Raw genomic sequence first — 24,879 nt, forward strand, 5'->3', positions numbered from 1 at the left:
TTGGTGAATGGGCTGGAGAACAAGTCTTACAAGGAGCAGCTGAGGGAACTGGGGTCGTTTAACCTAGAGAAAAGGAGGCTGAGGAGAGACCTTATCACTCTCTACAACTACCTAAAAGGAGGTTGTAGAGAGGTGGGTGTGGTCTCTTCTACCAAGTGACAGGTGACAGGACAAGAGGGAATGGCCTCAAGCTGCACCAGGGGAAGTTCAGATTGGACATTACAAAAAATTTCTTCACAGAAAGGGTTATTGGGCACTGGACCAGGCTGCCTGGGGGAGGTGGTTGAGTCACCATCCCTGGAGGTTAAAAGGTGAATAGACAAAATGCTTACAGATATGATTTCGTATTGGATAGATATGGTTGCAGCTGATGATCTCATAGGTCTTTTCCAACCTAGGGATTCTGATTCTAAGTCAATAAAACCAGAAATAAGCAGCGTGATCATACATTGTTAGTTAAATCTAAACCAAATCTAGTCAAACTTATACAACATGCTAGAAAACGTTTCAGCAAATCGCAGTCAAACTAGATCCCAAAGTCACTAGATCCCAGTTCACAACTGAAACACTCAAACCAATTCCTGGTGACTCTCGAGTTCACATCATGTAGTATTTACTACATTAGGACTAGTTTTTTTCAGGCCAAACGAAGTTCAAATGGAGTATTGTGAGATTAAAAAAAACCCCTCAGTTTCTTTTCTTTGTCAACATGCAAACTCTCTTCTTCATGCACATGGAAAAACTCAGGTCTGCATTCTTTTGTTGGCTCAAACTTTTCTTTATTCAACTTGAATGTCAGAGAGGAAAAAAGGACAAATACCAGTAAATTACACTGTGGTACTTAGCAGTATACAGAAAATACCTGAAATCAAAAATAGTTTAGGTTGGAAGGGACCGTCAAAGGTCATCCAGTCCAATCCCTCTGCAGTAAGCAGGGAGATCTGAGCAACCAGATCAAGTTGCTCAGAGCCCCAACCAATCTGACCTTAAATGTTTGCAGAGACAGGGCTTTTACCACTTTTCTGGTCAACCTGTGCCAGTGGTTCACCACCCTCATTGTAAAAATGTCTTGTTTACATCTGGTCTGAATCTCCCTTCTTTTAGTTTAAAACCATTACCCCTTGTCCTATCGCAACAAGCCCTACTAAAATGTATGTCTGCCAATATAAGTTAACTTACAAAAAAAGTTTGGAAGGAGGAAGTGAGGAGACAAACCAGAAAATGGAGGCATTACATAGCTTGAAAAATCTTAAGAGCATCATCATAAATTCTAGTAGATCTGAGAACTGGAATCTATACTGAAGCTTTTTAAAAGTCAGTCCACCCTAACAAGCCCGAAAGAGGTCTACTTAATCATACTAGAGCACAAACACACACAGACAAGCAGACACCTTTTACCACATAATCTCTTAGGCAGTGTACACTTGAAACAAAAGCTCATGCTTGGTGGAAGCCCAAACCAAAACAATGGACCTTAGTTACCCCGGAAAAAGTAAAAATTTAAACTACAATGAAAACAAGCTAAAAAAATATTGAAGTTAATAAACAGAGCATATATTAATTTGCATACCTCCAAACACTGTATTTTAACTGTGTTACTAGGACTAAAACCACAATACTCAAGAGTGTCCTAAAATGCCATAAGAAAAATCATTGCATACATACGACTATCTAATGAAACTACTTAACAACATTACTCACTGGATTGCACTATTTGACCAGTTTTAACAGTCAAATAGAGCAACTGAAAAAGAGATGAAATACATTTGACGCTTATGTAGAAAAACCACTCTCAACAGCTGTAGAGCCAGTCAGTTCCCTCTACTGCTCAACATACTCCAAAGCGTTTTACACTCCTGTTGAAAGTACACAGAAAAAAATACATTCTCTACTAATGAGTCAAAACCCAAGATCAATTTAAAAAAGTACTCACAAAACTGTTACCAAGTTTCACTGCGATCTTTCTCCAGTCAGGCAAACAACTTCTTCCAGTACCCTCAAATATTAATTCAAACTTCAAAACACTGCTGTACAAATTAAAGGAATGCCTACAGCAAAAAGCCAGAGTACAGATGTTACAACAGAGCCACCCCACTAAGAGATGATTTCATGATGTAAATCACGCAACCCTAAACACTTTTTAAAAATGCAACCAAGATTACGGTATCAGCAAAGCAGAGGCAGGCAGTAAGAAGGCATTTTTCATGCTATCACTAAAGAAATTTCCTGGCTCATTCGATCCTCCCGCCCTGGGGCCTCGCAGGCTTGGTCCACGCTGACAGCTTTCTTGATGCAACTGAAGCAGAGCATTGACCTAAATGCTGCTGCTGTTGAGCTCCGTGCTGCCCACACTCAAGGAAAAGGAGCCAATGTGGATTCAAAAGCCAGCTCCAAATACTCGAGCTGTTTCTGCTGGTGCCCCACATCACCACAACCTCTTCTGAGAAACACTCATTCACTGGTAAAATATTGAAAAAGACAAAATCTTTGAAGCAAAGGCAATAATGTTTTTATTTTACAATTCAGCGCTGAATTGGATACCCTTCCAAAAAAGGTATGCCAGCTTACAAAAGCAGTGGGTATATAGACTAGTTTTAGACAAAGAACTGTGTAAGTTCTTAAAGAATGTTTATTTTTTTAGGTTATCCAACCATGTCTGGAGGCTTCCTTCAGGTTATATCCTGACCCAAGACAACTACATCTCACAAGTCAATTAAGCACATGAAAAAATTCTCGCAGCCCGAAGACTGGTTATCCCTTGACCTAAAACAGCGACGTCTTACAAGACGATTAAGCATATCAATAAATTCTTGCAACTATAAGAGAGCTTTCAGTTTATTCATCCATGTCTGGAGATTGTCTGCATATTACGTCTTGATACCAGATAAACTTATATTACAAGATAATTAAACATACAAACCAACCACAGCAAAACTTATCGATTAAGTCTCACACTCTCAAGACTGAAACCTCAAAAAATGACTGTGAGGCAAACTCGAGGTGATTTTCAAAGGGGACCGTGCACATCCATCCCCGTGGTGGAAGCAGAATGGGCGGAACTGGCGCCTCAATGCTCAAAGACAAGACCCAAATCACCAAACCTTGGACAAGGTGAAACTGCACCTCGAGCGTGATTTTAAGAACTGAAGTTCATAGAATCATAGAATAGTTTGGGTTGGAAGAGACCTCAAAGATCATCTACTTCCAACCCCCCTGCCATGGGCAGGGACATCTCCCACTAGATCAAGCTGCCCAAGGCCCCATCCAACCTGGCCTTGAACACCTCCAGGGATAGGGCAGCCACAGCTTCCCTGGGCAACCTGTGCCAGTGCCTCACCACCCTCATGGTGAAGAAACTCCTCTTATGTCCAGTCTAAATCTGCCCCTCTCCAGTTTACACCCATTCCCCCTGGTCCTATCCCCACAAGCCTTTATGAATAGCCCCTCTCCAGCTTTCCCATAGGCCCCCTTCAGGTACTGGAAGGTCGCTATAGGATCTCCTCGGAGCCTTCTCTTCTCCAGGCTGAACACGCCCAACTCTCTCAGCCTGTCCTCATATGGGAGGTGCTCCAGCCCTCTGATCATCCTTGTAGCCCTCCTCTGGACCGGTTCCAACAGCTCCATCTCCTTCTCACATTGAGGATTCCAGAACTGGACACAATATTCCAGGTGAGGTTTCTCAAGAGAGGAATAGAGGGGCAGAATCCCCTCCCTCGCCCTGCTGGCCACGCTTCTTTTGCTGCAAGTTCGATGAATCACAGGTTGCTCCCACGATTCCCTCCCTCCGGCGCCCGGGCCGGGGCAGCAGCTCCACCCCCCCCTTTCCCGCGTGAGGCGGCGAGGAGGAAGCGCCGGGGGGAGGAGGGCGCAGAACGGGGCTATCATGGCGGCGGGAACGCTACGGAAACTGCGTAGCAGCCGCCGCCGAGCGGGCGCGCGCAGCGCCTGACGCCGCTACCAGGTAACGGCGGGGCAGCGTGGATTACGGGGCGGGGGGGGAGACAGCGTGGATCACGTGGGAGGCAGCGCGAGTCACGTGGGGCGGGGCGGAGGGCAGCGTGTGCGCCGCGGGGCCGTGTCCGGAGCGGCGGTGACTGGTGAGCGTGGGGCCCGCGGCGCGTGAACCGCAGGCCCGGAGGGGCGGGCCTGGCGCGGACCTTGCCGGGGCCTCGGGCGGCCTGCCGGACTCTGGCTCCGCGCCCGCGGTGGCTGCGGTGGCCGGGCAGCCCCGGGCCGGGTGTGGGGTGCACGTGTGCCGGTTCAGTGCCGGGTTGCGAGGCGCGGGATGCGAGGCGCGGGGGTTCCCAAATGCCGACTGAGTATTTCAGGTCAGTAGTGGTGGGTGCGGGCGCGCTTTCCGCGTTCTGGGAGCTGCTGGAGGGAGAGGGGCCGGTGCTGCGTGCCGGCAGACCCCGTTTGTAGTTTCATAGAGTCAGAGAGTAGTTTGGGTTGGGAGGGACCTTAAGAATCATTTAGTTCCGACCCCCTCTGCCATGGGCAGGGACACCTCCCACTAGATCCGGCTGCCCAAGGGCCCATCCAACCTGGCCTTGAACACCTCCAGGGATGGGGCAGCCACAGCTTCCCTGGGCAACCTGTGCCAGTGCCTCACTGCCCTCACGGTGAAGAAATTCTTCCTTATGTTTCCTCATGTCCTAACCATTAACTCTGTGAGCACTCTTTTTTTTTTTTTTTCTTCTGCAGTCTTTCCGTAGTGCATGGATTGCTCTGGATATGGATTAAAAAATCAAGGAGGCTGTTTAACCGTAGGTTTATCTGAAACAGTTGGGCACCTTTGGGTGCTGGAGGAGGGCAGCACTCACCCCTGTGCTCCTCGCCTCTGCTGCCTGGGGTCAGAGACTGAGGCTCTGCCCACACTGGGGCCCTTCCTGACATTTTCATCTCTGAGCTGCAGCTGTAATAAACTGTACTAGTTTAGGCTATACTGTTTTCCCACACTACCATTTGTTTTCGGAAGAACTGAATTCATAAGCAAAGCACATAGTCCCTTTCACTCTGTCATATGCCCATCAAAGCATTTAATATGAGGAGGTTAAAGAGAAGTCTGTAGAAGAAACTTTTAGAGCAGTGGAGTAGTAATGTTGCATGATGGTTTATTTTGCAGCTGCTTCACTTTTATTTTTATTTGCCTCAGTCTGTGATAGGCTTCTTGCAAAAGAAATTTGTTTGGTTCCACACAAGGAAGATTCGCTGTTCTGCCCAGGAGGTATGGACTGCCCTATAGAGAGAGTTACTCTGTGGCGGCAACCATGTGCTGCTACTATTGCACTTGCTGGAATACATTTTGTGGCGAAAATAGTGATTTTGTTTTCCTGGGCTGTGTTTTGAATGTTTATAGTTATAATCTCAGGTAGAGGAAGAACTTAATATTCTGATCTCTTCTTGTATAAAGAATGTGTAGGTAACAAATAAAACAATGGGAGTTTTTCTTACTTTTTTTTACATAGAATCATAGAATAGTTTGGGTTGGAAGGGACCTTAAAAATCATCTAGTTCCAACCCCCCTGTCACGGGCAGGGACATCCCACTAGATCAGGCTGCCCAAGGCCCCATCCAGCCTGGCCTTGAACACCTCCAGGGATGGGGCAGCCACAATTTCCCTGGGCAACCTGTGCCAGTGTCTCACCACTCTCATTGTGAAGAAATTCTTCCTTGTGTCTAGTCTAAATCTGCCCCTCTCCAGTTTATACCCATTGCCCCTCGTCCTATCACTACAAGCCTTTGTAAACAGTCCCTCTCCAGCTTTCTTGTAGGCCCATTTCAAGTACTGGAAGGTTGCTATAAGATCCCATTGGATCCTTCTCTTCTCCAGGCTGAACAAGCCCATCTCTCTCAGCCAGTCCTCATTTGGGAGGTGCTCCAGCCCTCTGATCGTCTTTGTAGCCCTCCTCTGGACCCATTCCAACAGCTCCACATCCTTCTTATGCTGAGGATCCCCAAACTGGACACAGTACTCCACATGAGGTCTTACAGGAGCAGAGTAGAGGGACAGAATCTTCTCACTTGACCTGCTGGCCACACCTCTTTTCATACAGCCCAGGATATGGTTAGCTTTCTGGGCTGCGAGCATGCATTGCCGGCTCATGTCCAGCTTCTCATCAACCAGCACTCCCAGGTCCTTCTCAGCAGGGCCGCTTTCAATCGCATCATCCCTCATCCTGTACTGAAACTACAGATTGCCCCAACCCGGATGTAGGACCTTGCACTTGGCCTTGTTGAACTTCATGAGGTTCACACAGGCCCACCTCTCCAGCCTGTCCAGGTCCCTCTGGGTGATATCCCATCTTTCCAGTGTGTTTTTTATCAGACTTTTGTTTGTTTCTTTTCATCTTTTCAATATCACTTTGGTGAAAAAAAGAAGAGTTCTAAGATGATTTACAAGAAGGTCATATTTAAATGTTGCTTTAGCCTTTAAACAAAAAGATGTTTTCTTCACTGTAATGTAATTAATGTTCTGCCACCTGCTTCCTGCAGTTTGAAAGGTACTGTTTCATGAGGTACATATCACTCTTATCAAATGGTCCAGGTCCCTTTTACCATAGAATTGTGCAATGATTTGGGTTGGAAGGGACCTTTAAAGTTAATTTAGTCCAACCTCCCTGTGGTAGGTAGGGGCACCTTCCACTAGGCTAGGTTACTCAAAGCCCCTTCCAACCTGACCTTGAACATTTCCAATTAAATGCATCCACAGCTTCTCTGGGCAACTTGTTCCAATGTTTCACTGCCCTTATTGTAAAAAAAATTCTTCCTTATATCTAGTCTAAATCTTCTCTCTTTTAGTTTAAAACCATTACTCCTTGTCCTATTACAACAGGCCCTACTAAAAATTCTGTCCTCATCTTTCATATAAGACCCCTTTAAGTACTAAAAGGCTGCCATAAGGTCTCCCAGAAGCCTCTTCTCCAGACTGAACAAACCAAACTTTCTCAGCCTTTCTTCATAGGAGAGGTGTTCGATCCCTCTGATCATTTTTGTGACCTTGCTCTGGAGCTGCTCCAACAGGTCCATGTCTTTCCTGTGCTGAGGGCTCCAGAGTTGGATGCGGTACTCCAGGTGAGGTCTCACCAGAGAGGAGTGGAGGGGTAGAATCATCTCACTCTACCTGATGGACATACTTCCTCTCATGCAGCCTGGGATACGGTTGGCCTTCTGGGCTGTGAGTGCACATTGTGAGCTTGTTGTCCAGCTTTCGTCCCCCAAGTCCTCCTCAGATGGGCTGCTCTCAATTCCTTCATCCCCCAGCCTTGCTGAACCTCATGAGGTTTGCACAGACCCACCTCTCTGGCCTGTCCAGGTGTTTCTGCATAGCATCCCTTCTCTCAGGTGTGTCAGCTGCATCACTCACCTTGATGTTGTCTGCAGATTTGCTGAGGGTGCACTTGGTCCCACTGTCTATGCCATCGATGAAGATATTAAACAGTACTGGTTCCGGTATGGACCCCTGAGGGACACCCACTCATTACTACAGTCTGCTTGGGACATTGAGCTTTTGACTGCAACTCTTTGGTCCATCCACCAAACCTATCTCTCTCTGATCCTTTGCCTATGTGTTGTTTTTTGTCTTCTGCCCTGTCAGCTCTGTAGCTCATTGGAACCTTTTTAGGCCAGTTTAACTCAGAAAATAGCAGAATTTGTGCTTCACTGAGTTTCCTGCTGTTTTGTGAGTGAAGTTATCTCGTGGAAAGTCTCACAAGGATGTGAGCTGTGGGGAAGGTGAGGAGAGAAAAAGAAGGGAGACCTGTGTATTCTGCAGCAGCAAGCTGTTACATCAACTCACCTACTCGAGAAAGTACAACCATAGTCTTAATAATGATACTGGGTCTGTAGCAGATTTTGCGTTACATTTTTCAGGTGTCCAGGATGAAGTAGCATAAAAGGGTTAAAACATGACTCAGTAAGCTTGAAAGTGCATTCCTCAGTGCTTTCCCATCTGTAATGTGGATATGGCGCATTGCTACAACAGGCTGTTTCAGTACTTGATACAGCAGTCTTCTAATTGGCTGGTTTTCTTGGCGACTGGTGATCGCATGCCCAATTTTTGAACGTTGTGCAAAGGTCACTAATAGCCCACTGTAACGTTACAGATACTGAAACGTACAGGCAGGCCGCTTCATACCACTCTGCATCTAGTACTGGCAGACTCATTTTATTTGCTTCTTGTGTTTATATCTTTGAAATAAAAGGACAAATCATTTTTTTTTTATGTTTAATATATTCATAAGTGCAATAAAAGTCTTGAACTCCAGTACCATAGTGCTATTACTGGGTGATTATAGCTCGGGGAGATACTGTACATCTCAGAACAGTATTTAACCTTTAAAAAGAAGAACAGAAGTAACAGAGAATTTAACTGCAGAACATAATTGCTTTCCTTTTGAGAGGGATGACAGGGGAAACGGGGACTTGCAAAGAAATAAATATACTTTCTAAAATCAAGTCATGCTTAAAAAGGAATAACCTGTGTGTTGTTAGCATTAGTAATCTTTTTGAGTGTGTGTTATATTTATGGGGTGAGAAAAAGCCTAGAGTCCCAATCATGTGATCCACGTATTTTATCTACTCTGGAAAGCTGAGATTGCTTCAGGCCAAGGAATTTACTTAAAGTCCCCCAAACAAGTTAGAGACATTTCTGACTAGCTGTAGCATGGAGAGCAAAGCTGTTATGTGTTTTAGTGTGGTTGGTGTCTGCAGAACTTGTAATTGTATAAAAAACATCAAGTTTCTGGCTAGACTAAACAAGTGATAATAGAGTTGAGTCACAGTATGATAGGGCTATTGCCTCTGTGTGAAAAATTTGAGAGCTTGACTTTCCTTTGTAGTCAACAAGCTTGTCTGCTTTGAGCTAGTTCATTAATTTTTACCTTGAATAAGCTGAGGACCACGGTGTTTCTTTTATACCTTTCAACTCTGCTTTGGAAACTTAAATACACACACCAAGGCACGTGAGTTCATTTTTTTGTTCTTACCTTCCATTATAACCATTAGTTTTAGAAATCAGACTGTACTGAGCTTATGTGCTGCAGCCCAGTAATTCTGAGAAGTGCTGCTGAACACAGTATAAGTGCCTATAGGACACGCCATGGTCTCATTTTGAGCCTCACTTAAGTTGCCTTTTGGGGATTGATTTGAAATGAGTTGTTACATTTGCCTGCTGGGCTTTCTAAATCCATGCTCTGTTGCTTTTTAGCACTCTGTCCAGTTCTGTAGGGTCTCTCCTTGCCCAGTATTATAAATGGTTTTGGAATAAACTGGTATTTTACACAGATCCACAAGAATGCCTTGGGAAATTTCTGTTTTTCAAAAGAAACTATGATCTGAGCTAGTGCTGCAGTGCAAGAAAGGGTTGAAAAGACATCATGGTGTGGGAGAGGATGTTATTCAGTGGAAGTAATGAAAAGGCAACAGTCATGACTGAAGAAAAGATATTAGGTTGATGACTTAGCAATTCAATCTTAGAGATACATATTTATTCTAGTTAGTTCCATTTGAAGTCAGCAGGAGCAGAATCGTGTCCCTGTAGTTCTAAACCTCTTGTGCTTTTCTGGCTGATTCAAAGTGTGGTTACCCTCAGTGCTGGTGAGGGAATGGGCTCAGGAAGCTGCCTTCTGACGTGTACCTGTTTCATCCTGCAGCTGTCCTCTACAAATGAGTCTGTGTGTATATGTGATATGTGAGAAAGGCAAAAATTGGCCCTGAATCTGAGAAATCATTTGAAACAGACTATCTAATGCCACTTTTAAAATGTGTATTAGAGCTGTATAGCAATGATACTGTGGAAAAGCTGTAGTTTGCTAGATGGTCTGTAATATTGTTAAAATTACATTAGGAGAAGTTTCCAGAAAGTGACAGTAAGAGCAGGATGCCCTTATGAAGTTAAAAAATGTTAGCTTGCAGAATAAACATTTAGTAGCTTGTTATGCATTGAATTCACTCTTTTGAAAGATGCGACAGTGAGGGGTTTTGTGTTGGTTGTTTTTTCAGTTTTCCTCAGCAGCCATCTATAACTATGGGATATTATTGTAGCTATTTTTAAAGAACTTTTGTTTTTTCTAAGGGTTAAATGCAGTGGGCTGAAATGCTCGGGCGAGACATCTACATTTCTGCAAAGTACAGTGCACTTGGAAAATATGTGAGACCTTGTAGAGTGCGAAGAATAGATAAACTTGCAAATTCAGTGCCTAAAGCTGTTAAATCTATTATGTGGTTTAAAGTTTTGAGTTCATAATCTGTACTAGAAGATAAGTATTTTCAGTTAAGAAAATACTCTCCTAAATTTCTTCTCACAGAAGATGCAGGCTGCATTATTGCTGGTATTTTTTTATCCCAAATTTAATCAGTATTTCTTTAATTGTTTTATTCACTTCTTATTTTTCAGGAGTCTTTGAAAAACCCTTAGTGGTCATGACATTGTTACAAGTGACATAAATTAGCCAGTGGCTCAGAATGGTGGATACCCGGAAGACTACAAATGGTTTGCAAGTGATTGGAGAAGGGACTGGTGTAGGGAAATCGACACTCCACATGGTGGGGTATTTGGGAAAAGTCAGTTGAAACTTGTTTTACATGTGTGCAAAGTTCATATTTTTCTCTGTTTTGAGAGATTCTTAATTGGTCTTAATTTGACAAAAATAAAACCTCAAAATTATTTTCCACGGAAATCTATAACAATGGCGAAAGATTATTCAAAGTAAATCTCTGCCTATAATTTTTTTACTGGCACTATTTTTACAGCTGTTTGCATTCCTTTGAAAATTGATTTGTCTTTCAAAGAGTGGAGCTTGTATTCCCTGGCAATAAGTGTCCTGTGGTTTAGTTCAAACTCAATGAAATATTGCATAATTGTGATGTTAAAGATAACCTCATTAAATCTTTGAGTATTTAAATCAAGAGATAAATTTATTTAGAACTCTACCCTATGAATATATATCTTATAAATATTTTCCTTAAATCTAGTTTACTTTTTTACCTTGTATTAGGTATTAAGAACTTGCACGATGGTTTTCTGTCTTGGTATGTATATATGTCTTGCCTTGAGATAACATATGAAACACAAGTTTATACTGCTTTTTCTTTCTTTCTTTTTTTTTTTTTTTCCTAAGAACTGTAATCCTGTGGAAAGAACTGCGTGTGAATATTGTCCAGTCTGCAAAGAGAAAGGCCAGATCCAAGTTTTACGGACATACCGCATTAATTTTCAAGAGTCTATTTTTCTTTGTGAAAATCCTCAGGTATTACACTAAGTAACAGTTTTCTTTGGTTGTGTAGAAGCTGTTACCTTCAGCAGGGACACCTCTTGAGGTTCAGGATTTTGGTGGTGGTACACAGGCTGTTGAAGTCCATATGCTGAACGATGCCTGCCTGCTTACAGACAAAAGCATAACTCATCCATGTACATGCAGTGCTCAGGCACAGCTAGCTACCCTAAAGGATTAAAAAGAATAGATTAAAATGAATAAAGGAGAGTGTACCTTATGTAATGAGGAAACAGAAGCGGTACTAAATAAATCTTTGTACACATCAGAATAAAAGGTGAAAATCTGATGATCTGTATAACTAATCCATGACTTTTGTGGGTGTGAGTCTCTCATCTTCCCTTCTTTAAGTAAGGGTAATGCAAATAGGTTTGCAATTATAATTACTTTGGTTTTGTTCTTCTCCCATCCCTTAAGTTTAACCTTAGCTGGATTTCTGCACCACCTTGAGTTGTGGTTTTGCTGCGTTTCCCTTCTCCACTGCTGGTGTATGTGGGGAGGGTTTAGCAATCCCATGTGGACTGATGGCCTTAAAGTAGATATGGGTCTCTGATCTGTTTTTCCCATCCCTCCCTGCTTGTAGATAACCATAGTATTGTTCTGGAGATCAGCAGTAGTGGAGTTCACTGTAGTCTGGTTGCAGAGCAGCTGTGTACGTAAGACGCTGCCAACACCTCATGCAATGCATAAGGCTAGCCTGAAAGATGCCCCACCAGTTTTGGCACCAGCAGTGTCTCAGGCGTGCGATGATAATGCCAGATCTGTACCCTAAAGGAACAAATTTTGCAGAATAAGAGACGAGGACTCTTCTTGGCAAAACTGGGTTGTTTTCAGGGATTGGAAGCATTTACTCAAAAAGTAGTGTTTGTTATCACTACCGACTTCACAATTCTTTATAAGACAGTGGTTGGATAAAACACCCTTCGGTCATACATGTGTTTAATTTATGTATCACTTTCATTAAAATATCACCTTACACAAGTCGTACATTACATTTTCAGAGTATGATTTGTACCTTTTTTAGCTCTTGTTCACCTGATATTGCTTTGTATATTTCACTATTACTTTCTTTCTTTCAGTGTATATACCCACTTGGTTTTAAACCATTGAACAGTATAATTACTTCTACTGATTCAGAAAACCATCAAGTTCCATCTACTCATCAGAAAAGGAAATCATGTGACATCAGTGACTGTTCTCCTGTTGAATCACATAAGAAAAAAGCAAGAATTAATAATGTGGTAAATGTTGAGCATACTATTAAGACAGACCCTGTTGTCAAATGCTATCAGAATGGCTTATCTATTCCCAAGTCAAGCGTATTTGACATGTTACAAAATGATGAGCAAAAACCTTTTAACAACGTGGAGTCCTGCATGCAGAAGGTGGATTGTGAAACAGCCACCAACACCAAGAACTATCAAGAAACTACTCCTAAAATTTCTCGTCCTAGAACAAAATTATTGCCAAATTCTGAATTTTGCTCAACATCATCTGAAATTTTGCTCAAAGATGATAAAAGTTCCACTAATAACACAGATTTATGGCTCCAGTGGAGAAATATGCATAATCTTTGTTGGTTAGATTGTATTTTGTCAGCACTGGTACACTTGGAAACGTTAAAAGTTGCCCTAGCAGAAGAATATAATGATGGAAAATGTTTACTCCAAAACCTCTTAACAAAATATAATCAAGCAACTGCGCTTCTGAATACCTGTAAAAGGAGTGAAGTAAAAGGTGAGTAAATTTATCTGCTGTTTCTTTATATTCAGGTGTCTCTGCTCTGCTAAAGCTATGCAGAATTTAATCCAGTGTGCTTAAATGTGCCTCCATTCTATTTCGAGATCACAAAAGAATGAGTTACAACTTGTTACTGTGAATTTGTAGAGTAGTGTACTTTATCTAGGAGAATCCTAGTAACCTCTGAAATTGTTTTTCTTGGGGCAAACCTGCACACTTTGAAAGCATTAAATACTAAGGATCTGTTGAATTATTTTGTCATATCCCACATAGAAAATTTGTGAGTTATGTCATTGAGCCTTACTTTGTTTCCTTCCCCTCTGTTGATTAACATTTAGGATGCTGTCCCAATCTTAATCTTCAAAATTATTTCTGTTCTGGTCAATATGATCATATAAAGGGGCGCTTGCCTCATCACACCAAGAACAGTAAAGCTGGCAACACATGTTCTCTCCTGTCTCCGGCTGCGCTTACTGAAGGAATGCTTCCTCTGAGGTCTGCAAGCTGCGCTGTGGATGGTAGTGCTTCCTAACCTGTTCCTATCAAAATTAGTCAAACACATTAACCTGGTTCATATTGTCTGGAAAGGGTTAGTGAGTACTCACACGTGCAGCTTAACAGATTGGAGGACTGTAACTGCAGGGCACCGGGGTGGTGATGGGCAGCTGTGGGCATCCTTCCAGGCAGCACAGCTGGAGTTGGAAGAGGATGTATCACTGTAATCTACTAGTATGGCCTTTGATCTTTTTCTGTACTGTGGTTCAGTTCAAGACTCTTAAATGAAGAGCTATTTTTCTTAGTCCTCTTGAGCTGACTCATCTGTGTCATATGTTTGAACTCTGTTAGAGAATTAATATGGATTTCAGTTAGCCAGTACCTTTATGACTTTTTTTTTCAATAGACATTTCAGGAAAAGTGTGTGTTTGAATATATAGACTGTAGTCCCAGAACAGCATTAGATAGCTTCATGAATATCAGATCTTCACTGGGAATAATAATAGGTTTATCAAAAATGGTTTGATCCATTTTGTGGCAGATAAAACGTGCTGTTTCACAGAGGACGGGGGCAAAATGCAACAATGTTCTGAAGTATTTACTGTACTTTGCTTGCCAGAAAGTCAGTCTGCTCGATTTTAGGTTTTCGGCTGTTACCTGGGAGCTCTCTACCATCACAAAAACCCATCTGAGATGTTTCTCTCCCCTTTATTGTGCTGTGTTTGCAAAGGAGCTCTGATGTGCCAGAACCCTTAAATGAGGATGTTGGTGTTGGAATATGGTGTTGTTTGAGATGGTGTAAACCTTTTTATTTCCAGGAATTGCAGCAAAATTAGTTTATTTAGGCAACACTGGAGAGGTGATTGGATGAAGAGTATTTTTTTGGAGAATAGGTGTAGTATTTATTCTACCCTTCTGTGCAATTTTGCTGCATCTTTTATATACAAGTGTTTTTAAAAACATTCAAAAGCAATAGAACTGCATGAACCTTCTCTTTACCTTTATTACTTATAAAATCTGTGTATATAAAAAGTAGTTTCAACAGCTATTCTAAATCCTTTATTTTGTGCAGGTTATAAGCATAGTTGTGTGGTAGAAGTTACGTTCTTGCTTGTGCTTAAAGAATGTGCTCACGTAGAAACAACGTAACTTGCAAATTTAAAATACTGAGATATGTAAAGTATACTTTTAAAAATGTATTTTACTTTTTAAAGGCTGATTTAGGAAATTAGTGTTCAATCTGTAGCAACACATTTAAATATTTTATTATGAATTGTGTAACATCGTTAGAAAGCATGTAAGCAAATTTTTGTGCTTTTGATCGTAATGTCTAAGTTTTAAAATCTATTCTTAATCTCAGTCTCCAGGGTTTGTAAGGTCTGGTTACGCTATCCTTGAAACGTTGTTACTATCTAGTTGTTGGTACACACTCTTAGCCATAATTTAAGTCAGGTCAAGTAATTTCTGGTTAGCAGAAAGCAGTAAAATGTGTATAACTTATGTAAATTCTTCGCTGATTTTCAAATCAGCTAATGTGATGCATTGGCTATTTTGCCAACGGTTTTAGGCAAGTATGGGTCAGTATGAAAGGCATCCGTTTGCAGAGAAGGAGTGCGTGTTAGGGTTATGTATGTGAGTGAAAGGGTGTGGGTGTCACACATGAGTACATGAAGACTTATGTGTTTTTTTTCTTTAGATGTTCTTCCAAAAGTAGAATCTTCTCTCAACGAAATCAGGAATAGTATGTTTACACAGCTTCAGCCTCAGCTTAAGTGTGAATTGGGTAAGTAATTAATGGAGCATCTCAGTATTTACTTTCAGGAAACACTACATGCCTTTACATAAAAATATATCTGTACGTATGCATACAAGATAATTTGCAAATGCATTTATTTTTATCAGTGACATACACATACTTTACCCTGCGATCAGCTGTTTTGTCTCTCCACTGTTTTTGACGTTTTAGAGAGTGTGTTCTTGTCTTTTATAACTATGCTGTAGTCATTAAATTGTCGTTGATGATAACCTAAAAACATGGACCAATCCTTTGGTTGTGAGGATTAGAATTACAGCCTTGAAGGGATAACTGGAGTTAAAATCATAGCAATAAACTTATTTTCTTATTTAAGTACTGAAATCTGATTTCAAATATTCAGTGACCTTTTTTCTGCCCCATCTTTGAAGGTAAGAAGGACAGTCCAGTGTTTGCACTCCCTCTACTCTTAAAACTGGATCAACAAGCTGAGAAGCTATTCTTGCATTCATTTTCATGGAAGTTTGAATGTGTGTGTTGCGGCTACAAATACCAGGACCGGTGAGAAATAATTTCTATGTAACTGTTTTACCTTACCTTTTTAAATCTGCATATAATAGTTGATTTTCTTCAGATCTCCAGGTTTTGTACAGCTTAAGGTCGTTGGTGAAGTTTTGCGTGATTCACTTTTTTGGACTAGCATTTCCAAGTAGTTTACTGCTATGTCATGTCTTAGGAAACCATGTTACCACTTCAATAAGAAATAATAGGCAATTGTGTGAGTCTCTAGTTATGCTCACTTCGATATTTTGCTGTCAGTATACGAATTGTGGTTCTAAAGAATATATGCTTAGTCCACTGTTACTGTTGAAGAATATTTGTAATATTCATTTTGATTACAGAGAATCAGAGATTCTCTTGCATAATTTATCTATATTTTAAAGTAGTGTTACAGGGAAATAATTTCTTTAATTTATTTAGTTCTGTGTAGCTGCAGGTACAAGCTAGTAATTTAGGCTTCTTTTTAGAGTCAACAGAAAAAGAGAAAAACCTTTAGAAGACAGCTCACTTTACTTGAAAAATACTTGTTTCTCTTCACTATCTTAGACTTATACAATAAAATTCTAGATCCCCAAGAGAGAGGAGATTAATGCTATCTATTACACTGCCTGCTAATGTGTAGTCCTGGTTGACAGGATGTGTTCAAAAGTCTTTGTCACATGCTGTGTTTTTTGAAAAAGCAGTAAAAATCTAGGTTAGGTTGAATATAAAGGAAGTCCTTTCTGTGGCTAATAAAAGCATAAACCACATTATTTCACTTTAATATCCCGTACATTGTATTTTCATACAATATAACCTCTGTGTAATCTCTGCTCTGAATGCACTGGTTTTTGAAAACAAGACCTTGTGTAACGTGGATTCTTACGTAATTTGTTACCGCTTCCTTCTCTCTTTGAGATTCTGTATTAGCTAGTAAATTATGCAAATCCTGGTACAAACTTTGTTTTATATTAAAAAAGATAACGCACTAAGGGAGGGAGAGCAAATAATGTGAAACTGAAGGCCACAGAGCTGCTGAAAACAAATGGTGACTGATGCTCTTCAGTAGAACTCAGTTCAGTGCTGACTTGGATGTAATGCAGGCACAGTGGAATTCACACGAATGGTGTGAATATGAGTAGAATTTGGCTTTGTTATAACATTTTTTACAACTGTTTTCCTCCTGGTAAAGTGTACATAGTTATTGTTTTCTGATCAGCAACTCAATTGAGTCTGGGTTTTTTTTTTGTGTGTGTGTGTCTGTGTGCAGATTTAGGAAAACACTAACAACGTTCACAAATATAATCCCTGATTGGCATCCACTTAACGCTGTTCATGTTGGACCATGTAATAACTGTAGTGATAGAGCTCAAAGAAGACACATGGTTTTGGAAAAGTAAGTTTGCATATGTGAACTTGAAAATAAAATACAAAAAATTCTGAGACCTCGTTTACTGAATGTATCACTTTCCAAACCAAACTATTATCTTGGGTTTAGAGAGATTCTAAACTTTGAACTCTGATAAATACTCAGTTTTTAAGACTTCAGATAATTCTCAAATGCTGAAATAACAAATAATCTTTAATAAAAGTGAAACACAAAGTGGTGTTTAACTTGCTGACCAGCACATGTGCTTGAGTCAAATCATAAATACTTGAGACAAAGTAGTAAATATGGACAACTGATCTCCAACGTCAGCCGTTTCTCAATGCCTGACATGTTGCTTGACTGTCTGTTCACTAGTCTGACTTGGGAGCAATGTCCTTTCCTATGGTAATGGCACAGTAGTCTCCTGTTTTTTTCACCTTTTCCCCACTCCCCAAGTCCTTTACGTGATGATGTTTTTATCCCCTAATTTATAACAAAGTGGAATATCCAGTTGGGGTATTCTTATCCCTCGACTATTGTGCAATCTGAGGAGTCCTGTGTGGAAGTAGACTAGTAAGGGCAGAACTACATACTCCTTGAAACACTTTACTTATTTACTTTTCCCTCTATTTTGTTGTAATAAACTGATTTTTTATTGTTTCTTTATTAGAGTACCCTCAATATTCATGTTACATTTTGTAGAAGGCTTGCCACACAACAACCTGAAGAACTATTCATTTCAGTTTGAAGAAAGTACCTACGAAATAACATCTATTGTTCAGTATCAAACAGATAAGAAGCACTTCATAACCTGGTCTTTGAATCCTGATGGTAAGAACCATAAATTCTATTATAATACTTCATGAGTCTACATCAAATACCGGTTTATGGGTTACTGCAGTAGTCTCAATAGTCTACATATAATAAGATTTCTTTTGTCTATTCTAAACTTCAGATTAAAATTTTCTAAGTAATGTGGGTGAAGGTTTCAGTTTGATTTAAGTGATTTGTTCAGCAGTGTTCTGTCCTACGCTGTACTCGCTGACAAAAGTTATTTGGGTCGAGTTGTTTCTCTTCGTAACTTTGTAAAAATTAAAAAATGCAGTCTGAGCGTTGTTGTGGGACAAATGGTATTGGTTATTTTGAAGCCAGTTGTTAATCCGTTCTTGGCTGGAAGCAAGGAAATCTATGGAACTAGCAGCATTAATGAAGTTTCTTTTAACTTCTGAATGTCACTGCACCTGAGGAGTGGGAAGCACAAATCCATGTTAGAAACATTACTAATGGTGTAATTGTTGTGCCTTTGATGGGAACTCCATAATCACAGAAGGTGAAAGTTGATATTTTGATTCTCTGTAGAGAGAATGGAGTGCAATCTTACCAGGTTGTCTAAATAATATTGCCAGAGTTTAAGAAGAAATAGGAAGCAGCTGGGAAGTGTCTAGTTAGGAACATCCTACGTATTACCTGTATTTATTTTTAAATTCTTAAAGCTGTAAAATACTTGCTTATGATCTATGAATAATTTGCAGCTGATTATTAAAATGAGCAGTTTCTCTTGAACTCCTGTGCCTCCCACCCAGGCAGCACAAAGGTCTACAGAGAAACTTAATTTGAGAAGTGCTTCTTCCCTGAGACCTGTGCAGCTTTTTTCAGACAACACGTCAGCATCATATCTCTCATCATATGAGAAAAAAACCAACAACTTAGCTTTGGTTTTTGGTTGACCTACTCTGACCTGTAATAACATTGCTGCAATATCTGCTTGTATTTGATCTTTTTGCAGTGGAAAATTCCCATTTTTCTCTGATGTGATAAAGAGTGGAGAGAAAAACCTTTATTTTCTCCTTGCCAGGGGAATGGGTTAATAAAAATATTTGACAAATGTCTGAGGATAGTGACTTCAATTTTAAGTCTCTGAGTCTCTACACTGGTTGCTATTTATTTTTCAGGAACTTGGCTTGAATGTGATGATTTAAAGGGGCCATACTGCAAGAGACATGAAAGGTTTGAAGTTCCTCCTTCACAGATTCATATTGTTATCTGGGAAAAGAAAACATCCCATGCAGAAGAACTGAATTCACAGTTCCAGAGTAAAAATACTGAAGATTTACTTCTTAATAAAGTACAGTCAAATTCCACAGTGTTGCACTGTGATTTTGATAACACTGTAGGCAGAATACCTGCAGAACACCAGAAAGAGGATTCTGTGAGAACTCCAGATAAGAAACGGCAGCAGGTAGCTGAGGAAGAGAGTGTTGTTCATCATGGTGTAGAAAATCTTGCACATGATGATCTCGTAGCACTGATGCTTGAAGAAATTGAAGTTGACTCAGAAGGTAAATCACTGCCGAATGGACAGGTAGTGGAAGATAACCTTAGTCTTGAAATGGGCACTCCACAATTGCAGGAATCAGCTTTTTCACCTAACACTCCATATACAGGAGAGTTTACTGGAACTAGTTTAGCTATGAACGGTAAATGCACATTATATGAAAATTCCAGCATTTGCTTACCTTTAGAGGAGTTGAACCCAGCAAATATTACTTCTCCTGTGCCCAAAAGTCATGACCCTGACTCATCTGACTCGTTGCTTGCTCCAAGAATGGATGACAGAACTAACGTACATAATCGAGAACATGTATTAAACTCAGAACTACAGCTAAACAAAAAGTTGTCACCAATACAGAATATTATACAAAAATCACCTGACTTGAAAGATGCAAGCAAAATTGTTGTTAATTCTCAGGTCCCCAATTCTGCTGCTGCCAATAATTCCTTTCAGCCTTCACGCAAAGACCAAAAAAGAGGATTTGTAGGAAGCTGGGTAAAGAAATTATTAAGCAAGAATAGTTCTTTTATGCCTTCAAGTGCCTCAGCTCTCAAGAATGAGAGAAGTTGCAGAACCCCCTCAATGCAAAAAATAAGTGAAGTACGGTTGCCAGTTAAGGGACCAAGTAACTTTGATGGATTTCAAAGCAAAGCTACAAACAAAACAACCGAGCCCCCGAAGTCAGTGGTTCCTCAGAGCAATAATACTCACTCTGTGTCAAATTTCAAAGGATTTTCTCAAAGCATTCGTCTTCCAGCAGCAAGTCACATCACTACTGAAGGTCCAAGTTGGAATAAGTCAGGAACTACATCAGGTAAAATGACTCAGTTCCGTTTCCCTAGCTGTAACTCTGGGAAGTCAGAAGAGTCAGATAGTGACAAAACAAAAAAACTTCGCTTGAAACTGTTGAAAAAGCTTAATGCTAAAAAGAAGAAGTTGGCTTCACTGGACAGGTTAGCAGTGGAACAGATAAAACATGAAAAACGTGTGAGTAAGGATGTAAGCACCCCATCGCAGACTGAATCTCACAATGACAGTGAGTTATTGCAGAGCTTTTTAAGGGAACTGCAGCATCAGATTGACGTTGCAGATAATGAATCTGAATTTAATGTAAACTCTGTACCAGGGTGCACTAGCCACAGTAACGGTGATGAAATACTGGCAGAATTACTGTCCCCTACTTCAACTGTTGCTTCCTTAGAGGCTCCAAAAAGTGAGGATGAATGTATGTACATGGAAATGGTGGATAGCAGTGTTGCAGTGACAGCATCTGATGAGAAGACCCATGTGCCACAAGCAGCAGTGACATGCGAGGACCACAGTTATTACAGTCCTGTTAAGGACAGTAATTCAGAACTGCATACAATAAGCAAACCCATTGTCAAGAAACTTGCTTTCGAAAGTCCTACAAGAGAAGATCTCCTTGAAGACCTGTTCTCCATTTCAGCACCAAGCTCAATGGCAGGTGACATAGATTTACCTCATTTTGATGAAACTCTGTTTGAAGCTTGGTAAATATTTGGTTTCTTGAGTTTAAGTACTTTTCAAGGTTATGTATATTTTGAAACAAAGCACTATTAAATTATCTTTTCTAACTGATTTAATTGTACACTGGCTGTACTTGGAACAGTTTACATGAGCTATTTTTTTTCCTTAAAATTTTATTGTAGCAGAAATAAGATTTTAATGCATTTTATTTTTTTGAGAAGCAGTTAAAATAACTTTCAGATATGATGATGGTTTTTAATTAAAAGCTCCTGTGAGTCTCAAATTTTGCTGCTTTTAATATGGAAAACTTATCCATATTCTACTGAGTTTGAGATATAACAAACTTCGGTATTCTCGATGATGTAATGACATAACAAGTATTTAGTTAGCAGTTATTTATTTTACAGTATTACCCAACTCCTGAAGTCTTTTTGTCTGACATTTAAAATAAAAAAATTACCTTCTGTAATCATGAGTCAGCAATGTGTGCTCACAGCCCAGAAGGCCAACCGTATCCTGGGCTGCATCAAAAGAAGCGTGGCCAGCCGGTCAAGGGAGGTGATTCTGCCACTCTATTCCTCTCTTGTGAGACCTCATCTGGAGTATTGTGTCCAGTTCTGGAATCCTCAGTGTAAGAAGGAGATGGAGCTGTTGGAATGGGTCCAGAGGAGGGCTACAAAGATGATCAGCGGGCTGGAGCCCTACGAGGACGGGCTGAGAGAGTTGGGCTTGTTCAGCCTGGAGAAGAGAAGGCTTGGGGAAACCTTATAGCGACCTTCCAGTACCTGAAGGGGGCCTACAGGAAAGCTGGAGAGGGACTATTCATAAAGGCTTGTGGGGATGGGATGAGGGACAATGAGTACAAACTGTAGAGGGGCAGATTTAGACTGGGCATTAGGAAGAATCTCTTCACCATGAGAGTGGTGAGGCACTGGCACAGGTTGCCCAGGGAAGCTGTGGCTGCTCCATCCCTGGAGGTGTTCAAGGCCAGGTTGGATGGGGCCTTGGACAGCCTGACGCAGGGAAATTGGAACTAGATGATCTTTAAGGTCCCTTCCAACCCAAACTATTCTATGATTCTATGATTGTGGATCATTGCATCCTTTGACGTAAAGATCATTTGAAACACTAAGCTTGAGGCTGATACTCTGTTAGGAACCTTGTTCAGAATTGCTGTTCAACAAGCTCACCTTGGTGTGTACACCCCTTGGGTGCAAGGAGGGATGGATACATGGTAGAAATTCTCTGTAAAATTATGGCATGTACTGAATTTTCATTCTGGGTAATTGAAAATATAGTTTGGCAGAATATTCTGAGCTAGGTTATTTTTTAAGTAAAATCACTAATATTTGGGCCAGAATTTGCAGCACTAAGAGCATACTGGATATAACTTTTAGTTTTTCATAGCTGCAAAATCACTAATAAAAGAAAAATAACTGTAAGTTAGCACCCATTTCTGTTGTCTCTAGGAGTTTTACACGACTAGAGCAGCGTGCCCCTGTTTGTGTGTGAGTGCCGAGGAAAGGCAAGGTCAAGAGGAAGAAACTAATGGAAAACGTGGCAAGAAGGCAGTGAGTAAGCAGAGGGATTCACATCTTGGTGTTTCTGGATTTGTATAGCTTTTGTTCTGCTAAATTAGATTACCTGTAGGTCTTTCTTGTACTCGGAAATAACAAGGATTTTATCAGCAAGTCTTTGTTTCAGCCAGTTTTAGAATTGTTCTGCATTTTTTCATTGTTTTAAATCCCAAACTCAAAACATGAGTCCTCAGTCTTGCCTTTCCAATAGATGCAGTTAAATATAATTGTTATTACAAAGCACGGCTGCAGAGGTAAATGGCCTTGGATTGCTTGAACTAGGTTCAAAAAGTGTTTGAAAGACTGTCAGTGGCCCTGAACTCACCTTGCCAAGTTATTGCTGTTGCAATTACATGTGTGTTTATCAAACTGGCACTTCAGATAATGATTGGTTTCATTCTGATATGTAAACTTTGTAAAGATCTTGAGCTCCTTCTTTATTTTAAATGTTGTAATTGGTAGCAACAATGGAAAACAAATCAATAGATTCTGAATGTAAAGTGCCAGTGTACTGCTGGTGAAATGTTTGCCTGTTTGTGAATTCCCTTATTAAAGAAAATGCTGAGCAAAATTAGGGTTTGATTTATCATTGAATAAAATAGGTGCCTCAGGAAGACTTGGGGGAGGTGATAGGATTTTCCTGCATAATTTTCCTTCCACTGATTTTTATATAAGCAAAACACTAAAAAGTGGTGTGTCTCACTACCCCAACTACTTGAAGAGGTTTCCCCAAGCAGCGTAGAGCTGCCTGCAAGTGTAGATGCCATCTATGACCAGCTGAATTGCAGCTACCAGAAGCTGTGAAGTGCGCGCTCCATCACTACTGGCTCGGGACATGACACAGACCCCGTGGTGAGTGAAGCAACGAGCCTGAGGCTGATGTGATGCAGAATGCGTAGGGCAACATGAGGAAGAGACTCCACTAGAAAATGAGGAAGGCCTCATGGTAAGAATTATGGTAAGCTTAGTAGCAGAGAAGGGTCTGGAGGCACATCTGCTGTGATATGTACTTAGACAGAATCAAGAATCTCTGGTCACCACTGGCAGCACCTCTGCAAAATGATGTTGGGAGTTCTCAGTCTGTAGCATCGTGGGATACAGTGTGGGTACACGCGTGTATAGAAGCTGCAAGAGGAAATAAAGAGCACTTAAGATTAAAGTGATCTCTCTCTCCAGGCTGCCTTAAGCTTCAAGACCCTAAGCATGAAACTTAACATATTAGTGCTTCAAGTTCTTTTTGCTCCTGAAATAGTTAACTAAAGGTGACACTGTGCAGATTTGCCTTTTTCCATCAATGTTTTGCTGGCTCTGATCCTGTGTAAGTGAGAATTCAGCTGAGATAGAAGGAAAAGTCCATGACCAAAGAAACAGTTTAAAATTTGGTGGTTACTGGCATTTTTGTTTGAGACAGTTTTAAAATGCAGCTTTTTGTTTGCCATAAAGAGATAATAAAGTATTAGTTTTCTGTCAATCAGCAATATACTAGGTGGGCATATAGGAAATGCCATTCATGAGCAAAAGTTAGTCATTGTATTTAGGAAGTTTATCCGTGTTATAGGGTAAATTTCCAAAAGTCAAAAGTCTTTGTGCCCTTTGAAGGGATTATATTCCACATCTTGCATGACATAATCTTGTCAGTCCTTTGGGAAAGGCATAATTGTAACGCTTACAGACAGAGGTTTTGAGTTCAGAATAAGCTCTGTGGTGGAGGTAATGGTCTGATTCAGGTCTCGCTACTTCATGATACAGTCAAACACTATTAAAAATAAAGGGCCAGCTTCTCTCATCCTGTCTACAGTAAACCAGCCCATCTGCAAAGGAGCTGCCTGGATGGATTTTTAGCCGCAGAACCACCAGAGCATCGTTCTAGAAATTCATTGTGGTGCTGATTGCACATCTGATTTTGATCTTGATGTTTTTCATGGCTGACTTGCCATTTATTGTCCTTTTACGGCACTGTTTTTTGCTCTAAATAATCATTCCCATCCTGACAATATATCAATGAGAGTGACTCTGTCTTGTCTGTGTTCCTTTTGCAAAGCTAAACAGCTGTGTTCTCCGTATGGGCCCTTTCATTCTCAGAGCAAAGCATGTTACCTTCCAACCAGGTTACATGGCTCTAAAGCGTGTTCAGTGCTGTTAAGTCCACCAGGATTCAGTCTTGGAGTGGAAGAGCTTACAGTCTAAGTATAGATCTAAGACAGCATGCAGACAAAGCAAGAGAGGGAATAACATTAACGGGATTATAAAGCTGATGAAGTTTGCAGTGTGCTTAGTTTTGCACCACTGATGCTCAAACACAGCGTAATTAT

The 24,879-nt window shown here is 40.7% G+C and overlaps 1 protein-coding gene and 1 long non-coding RNA gene across 7 annotated transcripts in view; one reads left to right on the forward strand and one right to left on the reverse strand.

The window, feature by feature from the left end:
* The window catches only part of LOC128851005 (uncharacterized), a 46,279-nt gene extending 42,837 nt beyond the window's left edge, over positions 1-3,442 (reverse strand). Inside the window, exon 1 of the long non-coding RNA XR_008448287.1 lies at positions 1,934-3,442. This is a non-coding gene — a long non-coding RNA (uncharacterized LOC128851005). The remainder of the gene's footprint in view (positions 1-1,933) is intronic.
* A 103-nt stretch (positions 3,443-3,545) lies between these two features.
* On the forward strand, positions 3,546-24,297 carry USPL1 (ubiquitin specific peptidase like 1). 6 transcript variants are annotated; one of them, XM_054057030.1, is made up of 9 exons: positions 3,947-3,961; positions 10,397-10,563; positions 11,121-11,249; positions 12,353-13,010; positions 15,205-15,291; positions 15,693-15,822; positions 17,072-17,197; positions 17,841-18,001; positions 19,123-24,296. In XM_054057030.1, the coding sequence occupies exons 2-9, from the start codon at positions 10,465-10,467 to the stop codon at positions 21,015-21,017; spliced, it is 3,285 nt and encodes a 1,094-aa protein (XP_053913005.1). In that variant the 5' UTR covers positions 3,947-3,961; positions 10,397-10,464; the 3' UTR covers positions 21,018-24,296. The 6 variants fall into 6 exon arrangements, with proteins under 6 accessions (XP_053913009.1, XP_053913005.1, XP_053913007.1 ...); XM_054057032.1 differs by lacking the exon at positions 3,947-3,961 and adding an exon at positions 4,081-4,097; XM_054057031.1 differs by lacking the exon at positions 3,947-3,961 and adding an exon at positions 4,113-4,328.
* Positions 24,298-24,879: the final 582 nt, after the last annotated feature.

The sequence above is a fragment of the Cuculus canorus genome, chromosome 1 (genome assembly GCF_017976375.1).
Source record: "Cuculus canorus isolate bCucCan1 chromosome 1, bCucCan1.pri, whole genome shotgun sequence".
Lineage (NCBI taxonomy): Eukaryota > Metazoa > Chordata > Aves > Cuculiformes > Cuculidae > Cuculus > Cuculus canorus.